At 38.0% G+C, this 15,876-nt stretch overlaps 1 protein-coding gene across 7 annotated transcripts in view; it reads right to left on the bottom strand.

The window, feature by feature from the left end:
* WDFY3 (WD repeat and FYVE domain containing 3) overlaps positions 1-15,876 on the bottom strand; it is a 173,662-nt gene that overhangs the window by 26,957 nt on the left and 130,829 nt on the right. For 6 of the 7 annotated variants that reach the window (XM_061350991.1, XM_061350994.1, XM_061350992.1 and 3 more), the window contains 11 exons: positions 14,806-14,985; positions 12,708-12,941; positions 10,763-10,862; positions 9,031-9,191; positions 8,232-8,461; positions 7,223-7,332; positions 6,174-6,356; positions 4,217-4,374; positions 3,036-3,113; positions 1,818-2,045; positions 973-1,026 (listed from right to left, as the gene is read on the bottom strand). In XM_061350991.1, the coding sequence (XP_061206975.1) occupies positions 973-1,026; positions 1,818-2,045; positions 3,036-3,113; positions 4,217-4,374; positions 6,174-6,356; positions 7,223-7,332; positions 8,232-8,461; positions 9,031-9,191; positions 10,763-10,862; positions 12,708-12,941; positions 14,806-14,985 (1,716 nt within the window). The remainder of the gene's footprint in view (positions 1-972; positions 1,027-1,817; positions 2,046-3,035; positions 3,114-4,216; positions 4,375-6,173; positions 6,357-7,222; positions 7,333-8,231; positions 8,462-9,030; positions 9,192-10,762; positions 10,863-12,707; positions 12,942-14,805; positions 14,986-15,876) is intronic. The other variant, XM_061350989.1, reaches the window with a different exon arrangement.

Genomic DNA, 15,876 nt, shown 5'->3' with positions numbered 1-15,876 from the left:
AGCAACACAGAGATTTATTATTTCAGGGCAAACTGGCTGAGCCCCCAGATAAAAAATTTAAGGCATTGTGATCTAATTTGTTCATTTATGTTCAATTAAGTCTTCAATCATTATCACCATAAAAATACCACTTAAAGACTGCTTAAAACTTCTGAGGAAACAACTTATGTATAGCCTACAAAGAGAAATCCTAACTAGTACCTAACTGCTAACATGAATAAACAAAACCAGTAACAGTTTATATTGAATATCCTGCGTAATAGAATTAATTTCATTTATACATATTAGTTTATTGCTAAATATAATTCAAAATGAGTGAACACGCATTACACATTGTACTTAGTGATGGGCAAGACTGCAAATGTAATTAACAGAGAAGCAGCATAATACTCAGAGGCTTGTAGAGAAGCCACTTCCAAACAAGTTGTTTATTTCCAAGGCAGGATTCGTATTTTTTAAACAAATGTGTAAATTTCATTAACAGTAAAAATGAGTCAGCTAAGACAGAATTAATCTGGGCTCTAACAGAAATAAGCCTGTTACAGCTCATTACAGCCAAAAAGGAGCAAAACTGGTCACCAGACCCTCCCTTAGAAAGAAGCACTTAACTTTTCCGGTAAGTGCTCCCAAGTGATTTTGTTGCCCATTACTAAACATGTTCCATCAACCATTAGTTCAGATCCCAAAGCCACAACACTTCACACAGTGAGAACAGTGATAGCACAGCCCAACACAGCTTGTTAGTGTGCAGCAAGGAAGGTAAGATCTACAGAAAATTTTATTAGATGAAGGTTCAGAAGAGCACAGTAACATCTTCTAGACTGATAACTGAAAAAACCTTTAGGCCTGGAAATAATTACTGAAAGAGCAAGTTGAAAGCCAAACATAAGCCTTGTTAAGGTTGCCTAACATGCAGGAAGAAAAAGGTTGTACTTATTTCACATTCTTTCAGTCAGTGTACGTGTTCTTTACCTTTTGAGGAATGGTATCATCAGATGTCTCAGGAAGTCTACTTGAGAAGTCAGACTGAAAACAGGGCATCAATTATATAAGCATCAGAGAAAGAACACTTTTGAGAAGAATGTATGATGGCATGTTTGCCACTTTGTGTGAATTAGACTGTCATTACAGCTATTGTGCGTCAGATTGCAAGCAGATAAATATACCTAAGGGTTTAAAACTGACTGAATGCTACTTTTTGTTTGAGTTTTTTCAAATACTTTGACACTCCTGCCTGAGAAAAAAGATCCTGCATGCACGTGCACATGCCTGAAAAGACAATAAAGACTGCTCCACTTCTTAAAAATGGTGTTGTAAGATTAACAGGAGCTAACTGCCAAGCTTCCAAAGGCCATGTGCTTTTCTGCTACACAGCCCATATTTGTGTTTTTGGACAGATGGAACTTCCATAAACACACCCAAACTGAGGCCCATGAACTGGTTTCAGATCGCTGTTTGCCATGTTGTTTAGCATGAGGCTCAGAACTCAGACTGAAACCTTCCATAGTTATGATACTTTTCTACCTCTACAGGCTTGTGAAGATGCTTCTGCTGTGTACTGGCATGATCACTTAGTTGACGCAAGCACACCCCATCTTATGTTGCAATTGCTATTCTTTGAGTTCACTCAGTTTTGAGACGAGTGATTTAGTCCCTTCCCTAAATATACTACTAGGAACAACTGGGCATCATCAACCATCTAGGACATAACAGGTAACACCAGAATAAAATATCTTTCTTAACAAAAACTTGTTAAAAAATATACAGATTTTAAAACAGGGCATAAAATTACCCATCACAAAATCTTGTCTACTTACCAGTACGTTTGTTTCTTGCTCAGCCTCAGGCATGTAGGGATACTGAACGTAAAACATGTCATTTCGCACCATCTTTTTCCTCATTCTGCAGGGACCCTCAGTCATCTCCAACATCCACTTGTCAAGATGTGAGCCAATGGGGGGACCCCACAAACCTCTCTCTCGTAGTAACTCATATTCAATTTGAGACCACTCTTCTGTTACATATTTTAATGCATTCTGCTGACGCTGAATACAAAGACATTTGTAGATGCATCAGGAATCATGCTTTTAAGCCTGTCGCTGATATAAGCAGAGACATTTTCCACAGAAAACTATGCAATAATAATTCTACTCGCATTTTTTAGTAAGCCTTAATGACATTTCTGGTGCCAGTTAACATAAAAGCAGGGTTCCTAATTTAATCTTCTCAACAAAAATGAAGAAAAAAAAAGTACATAAAAGCTCTGCTTTTTGTTTATATCATTAATTGAATGTATTTCTAAAAAACAAATATGAAAAAAATGTAACACTAAGCCACTGATTTTGAAAAAAGATTTTAAGAATGGAAACAAAAATTGTTTTGGAGGACTTCCCTGAATGTACTTACACTGGAGAGAGAAATTAAATGAAGCAATGCTTGGTGATTGTTTTTTTAACTAACTGCTTTCAATGACTTGTCTCTCTCAGAAGTGGATTTCTTAAGATTTATAGCACACAGCTCAGCAACTAGTTAGAACCAAAGGTCTTTGGGGATATTTGAAAGAAACCACAGGGTGCAATGATTTCATTCTGGAAGGCACAGCCACTTTCTGTCACTGCATGATTTGGGAAAAGAGCCATAAAATTTTCTTTGTGTTACTATAACAGTAGTGTTTGTACACAGTATTTCTCCACATCTTCTATATTTTTGTACAATGTTTTAGAAAGATAGCATATTCTAGCATATTTCCAATCTCTCTTTTTTTGTCTTTACACTCCTAAGGAAAGACTAATTAAGCTTCTTGAAAAAAGTTAAGATTTAACATGTAATATTGATAGAAGAGCTTTCATCTACCACCAGATCAGAATGATTTTCCTCACTTATTGGATTGCATTTAAAAAACCTTAAAAATAACAACTGCATCTAAACATTCAAGAATTCTACCAATGACAACCTAATATTTTATGAGAAATGGCATCAGTCTAACCTAACAGGTGAAAATATCAGCTTCAGGTAATGAATCCTCTGAACCATACCTCCTGATATTCCTTATACTGCATATCAACCAGGTCCCGAACCACTGCGATGTGAGTAAACATCCACTGGGAAATTTCCTAATACAAAGGTAAGAGGGCAGACATAAAGATGCTTTATAAAATATTTTCTTTAAATGAAAAGCCTATGAACTTGCTCAAGAAGGACGATGAATTTCAAACTACTGCATGCAACAATATTAAAGGTTTTGTTTTCTTTGGTGTTTCCTGGCAAGTATTTGGAAAATATTCCAAACTACACAACTAATCGTTCAGAACATTCCCAAACAGCTGAAGATTGCCACTGACAAATATTACTGCTTTTCCCTATTTCCTTTAAAGTAATATTTTGTACATGCTGCCTAGTTTGTTGGAGATCCTCAAGACAGACACCACTCCTCACTCTACTGCATTATACTTGTTTTCACTTATTGCTCCCTATACTGATACAGCCAGCAATGGTGCCTGTCAGCTCAGTGTGTGAGCTTCTTCCTTTTCACAGAATCACAGAATCATTAGGGCTGGAAGGGACCTCTGGAGATCATGTAGTCCAACTCCCTTCCCAAGGCACTTTCAAATCCTCTCTTTCATTAGATTTCAGTGCCTCAAATACGTTATACTAACTCCTGCAATGCCCCATTATGTACTGTCCTGCTGACAGCACCACTGCTGTGCTAGTCTGGTCTAATATTTTTTTCTTAAATTTTGGTGGTTTTTTTTTAAGCAAGCAGGTTTATTAAGTGAATGTCCAATGCTACTGTCACATACTGTTTTGCTGAACTCTCCTCTGCAGTACAATAAAAACAGTGCAAAGCAGCACTTCTTCAGTCATGATACGAAGATGCTCATAAAGGGATTTTCCTAAACTACCTTGGGGACAGGATGGAAAGAAGGACAAGCATCAGTCTTAAAGATTCCATTCCAGAATAGTAGTGCAAATTGGATTTAAGACCCAGATTAGCAAAATAATAGAGTTTTAACTCTGGGCTTAATGTTACAGATAGACAGATGCACCTAGTAGATTAGGACCCATGTAAGATGTCCAGTCTGGATATTCAAAAAGGGGAATGAAAACCAAGCACTAGGTGTCACTTCACACTCTGTAGGATTCCTTATATTCATCACATACCCTGAACATACCTTGCTGGATTTTAGACTGCATGTTATTAATTGATAGAAAGTACCTGGGTAGAGAGGTTGTGTTTATTCAGTCCACTCTCCTTGCGGTTTCTCCTAGAACCAGTTAGTTTAGAGAGTCCAAACCCACTGCTAACTCGTGAAAGTTTGGACTGTGTGGTTGGAACCAAAGCCTCCCCTCTACTGATGCATTTCTTCTCATGAGCTGAAAAAAAACAAAAAGAAAGTGTTTGAGCACTTTTTAGGTGGGTTTCTTTTACCCTGCCCCCCATTATAGTTATTTTTTTTTAATAGAATAACCTTTTCTGCTGCTTTAAAAAGGTGGGTGTTTGGGGATTTGGGGGGTTTTGGGGAATGTGAGCATGTGTTTTGTTTGTTTGTGGTTTTTGTTGTTATTTAAGAGTGTCCAGCAGAACTCACATTTATGTCAGACATTCATGACTTGTATGAGGAAAGATCCCCAGGTGAAATCTAGGAATTGCTTGCATTTTGACTTGACGCATGACAATTATGCTTATTGATTACTGAAATCGGGGTCCATGACCTATGAACGCTGTACTCATCTGAAGAGGTGAAAATTAACTACGTATTAAAAAAAGTCATCACCTCGCCTCCCCTGTACCCCCACCAATTTTAATGTTGCTGTTTTATATCCCTTAAAGAGCAAGTGGGCATTAAGAAGTATGGAGACAGCATCTGGAGAAATATTTTCTCTCAAGACAGTTATAAAGATAACAGAATTTATATCATTTATGTTATAAATAGTAGACACTGGTGAAAAAAAGAAAATGCAGATGAGCATCATATCCCTACCCAAAAAGATGCTACAAAATGACCCCACTAACCAATCTGGCCGCAAAACATGTTGTATTGAGCAGAGAAGCTAAGTGGCCTACTGCACCTTTTTGTGCACACACAGCCACCCTAGCTGACAGTCAACACCACAAGACTGGTGCGCTTACTTTAAAATTGTAGCAAAAAAGGAATCACAGTTTAGTTCAGCTCTCCCAACAGTTTAACATTCTCCCAATATTCAGCTAATATATTGTACTGTGTATCAGATACCTTTGATTTAGAAAGTACATGCTCAAGTTCCTCATTATTTGTTTAATACACTTCACTTCTGAGCTTGCTTTCTCTTCTTTTAAAACCACTACTACTTTCTTATAGCAATAATTTCTCCAAAGGTCTTTCACTCTACTCAGAACATTTCTGCAGACATATTGACTAGCAGGGAGGTACTGGAAACTTGAGCAAACATCAGTCAGGGTTAAAGCATATCCAGAAACAGAGAGACCACAAAAATCCCCAGTATTACAAGTTTGCAAAAATGCTTTCTGTACATCTAGTTACTTTAGAGCCGTGTAATCATCAAAGGAGTCATGTCTATAGAATTTTATTACCTTCTGTCTAAACTCTCACTAATTCAATCCAGCAACAGCTGGTCTTCTTTATTACATGGGCCCAGAGCGAACTTGTGCTTAACTTGCTGTCCACCAGGATTCCCTGGTCCTTTTCCTGCAGAGCTGCTTCCTGTGTGGAGAAGTATCACTGCTGCTAGAGAAGAAATGCTCTGCCCCACATTTCCAGCCTTATCATTAGACAGAGAGCTTGCAGGATGCACCCAGACATGATCAAGAGGGGTCCCCATCCCTGCCTGGCACATCCAGTGAGATCTGAGAATGGTAACACAGATCACTCCAATCCAAGTGTTCATGAGAACGGACTAAATCGCTAATCCATAATATGCTATTTGGTGTGTGTTGGCTCACAAATACAAGACATTGTTGAGACCACCAGCGGTGTTGAACAAAGGCCCTGTGTGCAGGGGGTTGTAAGTATATCCTATGCACAGTAAAGTTTCTGAGTGAGAGATGTTAAAAATTTCAGTTTAGGGTACTTACTGCTACACAAAAGCTAAACTTAAATTAAAACATCCATTGCATGACATTCACTTCAGGGAAATCTACCATTCAGGATAGATAAATCCTCAGTTACACTTACCCAAATGATTCTGCCAACACTTTAAACTTGCTTCCTCAATAAAAGGTCTTGCAACAGTTATATCCACTTGGCCACGATCATTGACTGGTAGCGTCACTTTGAAAACTTCTTCTAAAACCTGTTTTTTACTATGGATCAGCTCTGTCCACACCCTGTTTATAGCTTTTAAAAGAAGCTGGCGACCTGCATAGGTACAAGATCACAAACAGCAAGCTCTCTATGGTGTTTATAGAACTGGCATTTTTACAGTAATGAACTAAATCATTTCTGCAATTATACTCTAGTTTCTTCCCCTCTTGCATGACTTGTAAAATACCTTTGGCCAGACGTTTTCTGCCATTTATGTGCTATCATAAAGTATCTTAACAGTTAATTTTGACAACTTTGTGAATTTGAAACAGTGGCTCTGATTAGTTGTTAGTTATTAACAAAATGAGATTCAAAATCTCACAGAAGTGTAGGTTTATATACACATATACAATTCCATACATACATTACACTTAATACTTTTACATATGACTGTGTGCATAAGTACACACATGCATAAATAGTAAATAAGCCATCAATCAATCAAACATGTAAGGAAAGAAGTTAAAATTAAAAATCACTCCATCCTTTCTTCCACAGCTAATTCATATATTTCCTTTGAGTGAAAGACCCCGAGGATGCCACTGAATAATAATTTTACCAATTATCTCTTACCTATGTTCATGTAAGATCCAGCTGATACAAGACAACGGTGCACAATTAAAACAACCCATTTCTATTGCATCCAACTCAGTGCATATAAAGCAATATCTCAAATTCTGGTGCATGTCCAGAAAATAATGAGCTCTTGATATTTTAATGAAACAGTAACTTATCCTGGATATATCTGTCTTGGTATTTCTAAATGTTTTTTTAATCTATTTTTAATATATTTTATAGACCATCACCCCAAGGCCAGAATCATCTTACCCCAGCCCTTAGAGTAAATGGGGTGAAAGACTAACGATGACAATACAGAAATGGCATTAGAAACATCTGTGGCTTTGTCATTCTCATATTACCTTCACTGACATCTTGATTGTAGACTCCATCTGGTTCTATATCAGAGGGGATCATAATGTGCCAAGTTGTCATCCTTGCTTCTGCTTCCAATCCAAACCCATCAACATTGCTACAAACACACAATGAATTAACAACAAGCAGGAGAAAAAAAAAGAAACAAGTCCTGCCCCCCCCCCCCCAAAAAAAAAACCCAAACCCAAACCCAAGCTAAAGCATTTGATTCCCTGTGACAGTATCATAAAGATTAACACGTGCTCCTGCAGCAACATATCTTCATTTCTGTGCAGGACTTGAGCTCTGATAATCTGCAGTCACAAGCTGAACTGAAAGTTTAGGAAATATGACACGCCACAGACACTGATGGTGCTAGAGGAAGATGATAATATTGAAGAAGCAGATGAGGCCACAAATAGCATTAGAATTTCTGATGATGATGCTTCCCTGTTGTCTCTGGATGAAACACAAGTTGTACATCTTTTTGGAAAATAAAAAAGAAAATGCCAGGCAGGCATTTGCAGCAATGCAGAAAAGTTGGTGTCTACAGCATTTGTCATAGGCACCTGATTTAATGCCTGACTGGACTTTTCAATGCCATACATCAAAGTACTAAGTATGGAATTTGTATTAAATGATTCAATAGACCATAAATCTAGTGACAGATCCCTTTGACTATTAATTACTTAGCACCAGTGTTTCTTTCTACCTTGAAAACATTTCAGATTATCAAATCATAACAACAAATGGATAGGTAAGTACTTGTGTCAGTATTTTTAAATACTTCTGTAAAAGGAGGTAAAAATGTTCTCTGTATCTGTGCTCCTCAAACTTAATTGTGTTTCAAAATGAAACACTCAAACTTGCTTGCATTTCACTGGCTGAAAAGTTGTTAACAGTTACCCAGAATTTGCTGACTTATTCACAAGGTGAGTGTCGTTGCTGAGAGAGAACAGGTCATCTTAATATTTCACAGCCCTGGTTCTGGAATGAACTTCTGTCTGAAATACTTACCTTCCCACGTGCAGATTAATCAAACAGTGAGCTAGGCAGCTGATGAACTCTTGATCATGATTTCCAGGTCCCAAAATTAAGTTTCTGTTCACAGTAAGGACCCTTAGGGAATCAAGAAGAGCCACTTGCTGAGGAACAGTTTTGTGTGCCCTTGAGAACTGATACAAGATGGTCCTGTTCAGGCAGTGATATATAGCATCCAGCGATAGCCCCTGAGATCTTCTTTTCGACTAATGTGAAGTAAAGAAAACCATGATCAGATAGTAGCAGAAAATCAATTTATTGGCACACAATGTTCCCTTGAATTGACCCATGTTCATTTTTAAAATTAGTATTTTACTAAAAGAGTCAATTCCATAAATTTCAAGGATTGAAGTGACGTTAATACATGCCAACATGCTCGTACCTTTAACATCTATAAAGATACTGCTGATTTCACTAAAAGTCTTCTAACAATCTCAAACAAAAGTCCAGGAGGAAGCTTTCAAAAAACGCTGATATTAGGAAGCTTCCCAAATTCATGTGAGGTAAATTTTATTTTTTATTTTGGGGGATGTCTAAAAAAGCCCCAGTGCAATCTGAAAGCAGTTTTTACTCAATGCTCCATAATAAAGCGCTTCATACTGACAAGATGCGCTAGGCAAGCTCAGCTGAGAGAGAAAAGATGTGGGGAAGAAAAACACTTCTCTGCTGACCTGACATTTGCCACTAGCAGGTTGCTTAGTGACATCACTCCATGGATTTTAACATAACCTGGCAAAATGTTTTTGCACGCAGGCTAATGGAACACCACTGTTACCTGTGCAATGAGCTGGATTATGAAGTCCACAAGGAGTTTGGATTCTTTGTTGAACATGCCCTGCCAAAGCTTATCTACCACACGCTGTGTAAAATAAAAGACATTGTTCACCAGCACTTGGTAGCTTCCTCCACTTGTTATAGGCAGAGATGCATCTTCACCTGAGTAGCAAAAGACCCCAAAGTTTTATTAATTTATCAAAAAAACCCCACACCTGCACTTAGTACATTCACACCACACCTGTACTTAGTACATTCACACTAGTTTGTGCTTCCTAGACTTCTGTAAAAGAGAGAGAGACTCAATCAAAGCTAAAACATCCCTACAATGATCTTTGATGGTAAGTGAACATTTAAAACCAACAGTGACAAAGATAAAAAAAACGGGGGGGGGAGGGGGGGGGGAGGAGGGGGAGCCTAAGCCAAGAAGAGTCTAGAAGAAATGGTACTCCTGTGATCCTGAAGTATCACATTTATGTATGGTCTTCTCTTTCAACTGGAGCTGCATGTGTGCAGAACCACTTGCAGCTTTTCAAAAAGATACCTTTGCTTTTTTAAATTGTAAAGAACCTCTTTAAACACCTTGAGATGACAAATGAGGTCACCTGGCATGACTTCTTCCTCACTGCACTTTGCTCAATAAAACTAAGAGTCAATGGGCACCAGTTGCATGTGTCTGCATGTAAGTCAGTAACAGTCCAGCTGTGTTAAGAGAAACTTGGCAAGTACAAGTTCTTCCATTAAAAAAAAAAAAAAAATAAAAAAATCATCCATGGTGTTGATGTTGTTGGAAGTTCCCCTGCATTTATTCACTTGTTGCCTTATCTGTACATAAAGAAGCTGACAGCATTGCACCTAGAGAAAGCTAACAAGACTTTGAAGACCTGGGAAAACTAAAGTTCTGCTCCTGTCCTGCACAGAAGTACTTGTAAGGGCAGGAGATTCTTCTGACAACTTTATTCAAAGCTTCATGTAACATGATTCTGGATTTATTTTATTAATGCACTGCACTCAGAGAAAGACAAATCAGTGCTGTGGCAGGAAAGGGAGAGCCTTACAGCACTTCCGAACAGGAATGCATGCTGTGCCATGACATTTAGAATGGAAATACAGCAGACTGAGAGCTTCTGGGAAGTCCAGCAGGCCACCATGAAATCCAACTGGGCGCCTGAGCAGCAATATTCCTACTACAGAATCATCTAAATCCTCGTGGGTTTAGATGGTAGGACAGCCTACCCTGCTGACATCCAAATTACAATCTTCTAATTCTCTTCCTATCTATTTATTAACTGGATCAATGGAGCACTAATCCCAGAATGGGGATTAGTAAAACTACAGCAGGGGAAACAGAAACAAAGCTAATTTTAAAAATACTGAAGTCCCACCATGATAAATTGAGAAAAGCTCCAAATCCTCTACCAAGGCAAGAAGGACAAGAGAGATGCAAGATCCACTTTCAATTCTTTTTGACATGACTGTAAATTGGCTCATATACCCAAAAATTCACATCATATAGTTTTTCTGAATAACCTCTGTCATGGCTTTGGCACAATCAACATAATAAGGGAATATGCAAGTGCAGCAACATCATTTACACATCAAAGGAAAGGGCAGGGGAAAAAAAATAAGGGCCACCAAGTTGTACCAAAACAGGGCACTAATAAAGAAAAAGTTAAATAATCAAAGCCTTTTGCCTAGATTAATAGAATGATAATTAAACATTGTTATATTACCCAGTAAAACATCAGCTGCAAGTAAATGGTCCATCACTCCATCCAAAACATATGTCTGAAACTCCTTCTGCTGTGTTCGTGTTGATCTTTCAGGGGAAGCCTAATAAAAAGAAATACAATATTTAGATAACAAACATCTCTAAGTGAGCAAAAAGAGGGAAGGGGAGGACAGTCTAGGTGAGTTTCTCTTCTTAGCTTTTGTGAACTATGTTTTTTTTCTCTTAACATTCTCCCTCGAGTAAAAAGTCCTGGCTTTATTAAAAAATTTAAGAATACACATCAAGTACACATCAGTTGTATGTGCTCTTACAGAGTGGGCATTAATCCTATTTAAATCCAGTAAATGTATCTTCTGCCACCGCAGGAACTGGAAAAGAACCCATTCCAGAAAGATGCATGAACTTCTAAATAAACATATGGTTGAACTGCGACCTCCTCAGTAAAAAAAAAAAAAGAGGAAATGGAACAGATCAAACGTAAGTTGAACATCACTTCTGTGTGGGGTTCTGCATATTATTACAATGGTCTCTATATAGTTATTTAATGGATGGATGAGCTAAACCTTTCTAATTACCTTTGCACTTAAAGGGGAAAACCACTTTATCACCTTGTGTTTTTCAATGCATACATAAACATATGTACCTGAATGACCCACTTAAACAGCCCTAGAAAGCAATATAACATTAAGTCATCCTACTTGGTTTTACCATGTAATGGTTTAGCAGTGTGTATATACCCAATTCTCTGTTTTTGCTAAGAGGCCAGTGATGAGTGATAACAGATTAAAACAGCAATAAAACAATTGCAACAATACAGCCTCAAATATGCTTCCTGATGTTTGCATGTAACTGCATCTTTTGACAATTCATTTTTTGCTTTGTGACAACAGATGCCCAACTGACCCAGGAAATTTGCTAGGAAATATACAAGCATGGTCCAAAATTCCTGCAGCTATCAAAAAAAGTCAGGGACACTCAACAACATACAGACAACGTAACAAACTGATAGGTCTAGAGAGAATGTGAACTGATGTGAACATTTCAAAATACACTGTCTGAAGAAGGGTTGGGCAGTTAAACAGAAATTGAACTCCTCATTCCCTGTCTCACCATTAACAGAAGGATGTTTTCTGCAGGCGTCACAAACTCTAGAAAGTAATTTACAGGAAGATAACAGTTATACTGGTTTTGTTTTTATAGCATATGGTGACATATGTCCTGTCACTTCTTCTCTAATATGAATAAAAAAGAAACCTTAATATTTCTGCAGGGATTCACAGGGATTTTGTATTTCCTACAAAGTCAATATAGCTGTCATGGTCTGAAAGATATTTTAACAAATGAATTGCACTTGAAGAAAGCTACAACATCTCAAACTGCACTGTTGAATATCTAGTGTTGTGATCTGCTACTTGTGTTTCTAGACAAAAGGAAATTACAGCTAAGATGCCAAAATAAGACTACGGCTGCTCTAAATAGAAATAAATCGTTGACATGATGTGCTCAGCAACTGACTGGCCAAATGAAAATTAAGCCATCCTCAAACAAAAGTGGTAGTAGGACTGCAGTGTGGAGGGGAGAACAGGGCACAGCAAGAAAAAAGCCAGGTAGTCATCAGGCAGACTGTCAGCTCAAGCACCTGAGATGGTCACCAACTGATACACCGGAGGGAGCAGGGAGAAGTCCAGAAAACATTCTTAAAGAAAAGCTGGGATAAACCCTCTGCATTTGCTTTCTTAGGTTCTCCAAGCTGTTAAAGGTGAGCAAACTACTACTTATGAGACAAAAGTGTTCCTTTTCTTTTTAACTCTTATTTCATGACAATTTACAGGATACAACTGAATCCCAGGTCATCACTCCTCTAACTTTAAAAGGTAAGTAGAGTATTTCAGGGAATAAAGTGCCACAATAACCAAAACAAAACACAAACCCCAAAGAAACTATACCTCTAGCAGAAGATCTACCAGTGGAGTCTGTTTGCTGGCTGGTGTGAGACATAAGTTATCAATTATCATCACACGCATGAAGTCAAACACAAACTTCTTGGCAGGATGGTTGGTTAGGTATGTCTTGGTGCCAACATTGCAATACTCTGACTGGCTCCTGTTCATGCCGGAATCAGCTGCAAAGGCTTTAAATTCTTCAGCTGGGGACCCAACTTCATCATCAAGATCAGTGACCTGTGAAACACAGCATGTTAAAACTCTACAGATCAGCAAATTAACAGCAGTCTTTTTGCTACTCTGTTCTTCACTTGTCTTTCTAAGGCTGTTTGCTTCACAATTAGCTTCTTAAGAAGCCTTTGTAAAAGATAATCATGTTCAGGATCAGTTCCCTAATACACAACAGAAAAACATTCAAATTCTAGTTTCAGATTCCCATGGCAAACAATAATCAATGAAGGCTGGCATGAGTTGTGTGAACTAGAGGTCACATTTCACGTTCACTTACCACACTTACTAAGTAGTACTCAGGCAATTTCTAGATACTTTGCAAAAATACATTTTCTAATTGCAGCAAAGACTTTCTTTTTAGGTTTCTAACTAAAGCAGTTAAAATAAAGACATAAGCCAACTTAAAAGGCTATCAAGCTGACATAATCCCTCTTTCTCAAAAAAAAAAAAAAAGGAAAAGAAAAAGAAGACAAATAATTAAAAGAAAAAAAATAAAATAAAAATGGGAAGGTCTCTAAAGTTTGAAAGCTGTCTCCAAAAGTGTCTGTTTTTATGTAATGCCTTTCTCTGGATGCAAGAAGAGACAATAGGATTTCCCTCAACAAATTACTGCATCAGTAGCTTACATACGAAGTAATGTTTTAACATTTGGTCTGCTTTGGAAGGAGAGATTTCCCAAGAAATTAAGAGAAGCCCAAACATGTACTCTATCTGGTTTTAGTGGCAATCTCAGAAATGCTGAAAGATCAGTTAAGAATTTTCTCTGCTGAATTTGGGTTATAGTGTTTTGTTGAAGAAACCTGGCTGTTGCTCATCTATTTCACAAGGGATTGATTAGTCCTACACATTTGGGCAGAGGGAAATTCTGGAGAAGTAAACCAATTCAGAGTCAAGAAACTACTCAAACAGTAAAGAGCTCCAGCTGTCAGGCAGCTAACACAAAGCTTCAAGGGACCTAGCAGCTAAAGTAAAATTTACTCTGAGGCACAAAGCTCCTCTAAAAACTCAATACAGGTGAATTCTAAACCAGCTTTATCAGTTTGTAAGTGGCACTTTTTTCTTTCTTTTTTGACTGAGCTCCTAGAATCTGCTTCAAGTGAAAGTTTAACTTAAAAGCAGAATAAACTGAGACTCATCGGCATGAACCTATAAAAACTGATCTCCTACTTTTATTGACAACAAAAAGATAGCATGCTACCAGTATTTCTGAGGTATATCCTCCATACTTCTAGCATTTGCCAACCTGTAGCCTGACTATCCTTTCATGTTCTTAATAAAACTACTTTCAGATGTTGGCTAACAATAACTATTTGTTTCCATTCATATCCCAGAAATAATATCATTTGTAAGTGACAGTAAGATCAAAGAATACTTCAGGCAGCAATGCAGGCTAGGTTGAATTCACACCCTCTCCTGGCTCAAATTCAGTAGTTCCAGGTAATATAAGAACACTCTTTTGTGGTTAAGCCACAAAAAAAGAAATGGGAAGTGGGAGGAAAAAGAAGTTTAGATCTTATCACACTCTCCAGAGCAGAGGTCTGAAAGCACAGGCTGACTCAGTCTCTCTTGCTTTTAGAAATCTGAGATAGCATTGTTCATATGATTGAAAATAATGTTCCATTAGAAAACAAATGAAGTATGTACATTCATCTTAACATGCAGTTTCAGTGTTGCTGCACAGCAACTGCCTTTCAGTTGAACATACGCTTCTCTCAGTTCCAAAACACAAGTACAAATCATCCAGCCCAGCCTTCACAATGACCTCTTTCTGCAGGTTAAGTAGAGCTTTATCTTTGTATGACTGTTAATTGATAAATCATCAAAAGTAACATTCAGGCTAAAAATAAAACTAACTAGTTGGATTTCCTACCATCTCAGAGTAAGGTCGGATGTTGAAAGGAAACACTGTCGCTGCCAGGGCACACAGGAACTCTGGACTCATCCACAAGGAAATGAGGTCCGGCACGTTGTGATACAAATATCGGAAGAATTGCATCAAGGTGACTGGATATTCTCGAAGCCAAGAGCCTTCTTCCTCTGACTGCCAAGGCTGGGTTTAAAAACAAGCAGCATATTAGTACAGATGGCACCAATTGAAGAGTGCTCATTTTAGAAAGGAGCAGCAGGAAGTGAAGCTGTAGGGTCAAATATGCTAGCAAACCATTTGTCAAACGTGCAGTGAAACACGTGATCATTACGTGATCAAAGATGGGGTCAAATGTGATCAATCACATGGACAAACACTTCTTCAAGCAGATTGGAAATAAGAATATGTGGCCAAAGCAACTACCAAGTGTGAAAACCACATCCAGAACACATTGGAGTACTTCTTAGAACAAGTGACCAAACATTGTCCAGAACTCATGACTGAAGTGCCTGAACAACTGACCTGATCAACCAAGTGACAGAAAATGTGTTTGAGCACATCACCAACATGTGATGAATCTGACCCAGTGTCACAGAACACTTGCCTGAGAATGTCACCACACAGTGAACACCTGACTAAACATGTGACCAAACAAAGATTTTGCCTCCATAATGTTTTCCAATTGAACAAGCCAACTTCTAAAAACCACAGAAATCACATGTCCAAACCATGCACCTACACAAGGTGAAAATAAAACGTGATAACATGCATCCAAGCAATTACAAACACGTGACTGAAGACATGTCAGCATGTCACCATATCGTAAGTGCATGAGAAACATAGCTGAACATGACAAACATCACAACAGGACATTTCATTATAAAACAGGCTAGAACAAGTTGCAACCACATGAAGAAATGCAACCAGATACATGGCTGAACATGTGATAAACCCACAGCAATAACACGAAAGTAATCTATGCCTGAGCATGTGTTTGAGCACATCACAAACAAAAGCCTGACCACATTTACCACACATGACTGACCATAAGACAAAGTCTGTGTCCTAACATGT

The sequence above is a fragment of the Neopsephotus bourkii genome, unplaced genomic scaffold (genome assembly GCF_033783945.1).
Source record: "Neopsephotus bourkii isolate Nb327-2 ecotype Australia unplaced genomic scaffold, CSIRO-AGI_Nbou_v1 NB_547, whole genome shotgun sequence".
NCBI lineage: Eukaryota > Metazoa > Chordata > Aves > Psittaciformes > Psittacidae > Neopsephotus > Neopsephotus bourkii.
This window is presented reverse-complemented; position numbering and strand designations above follow the sequence as displayed.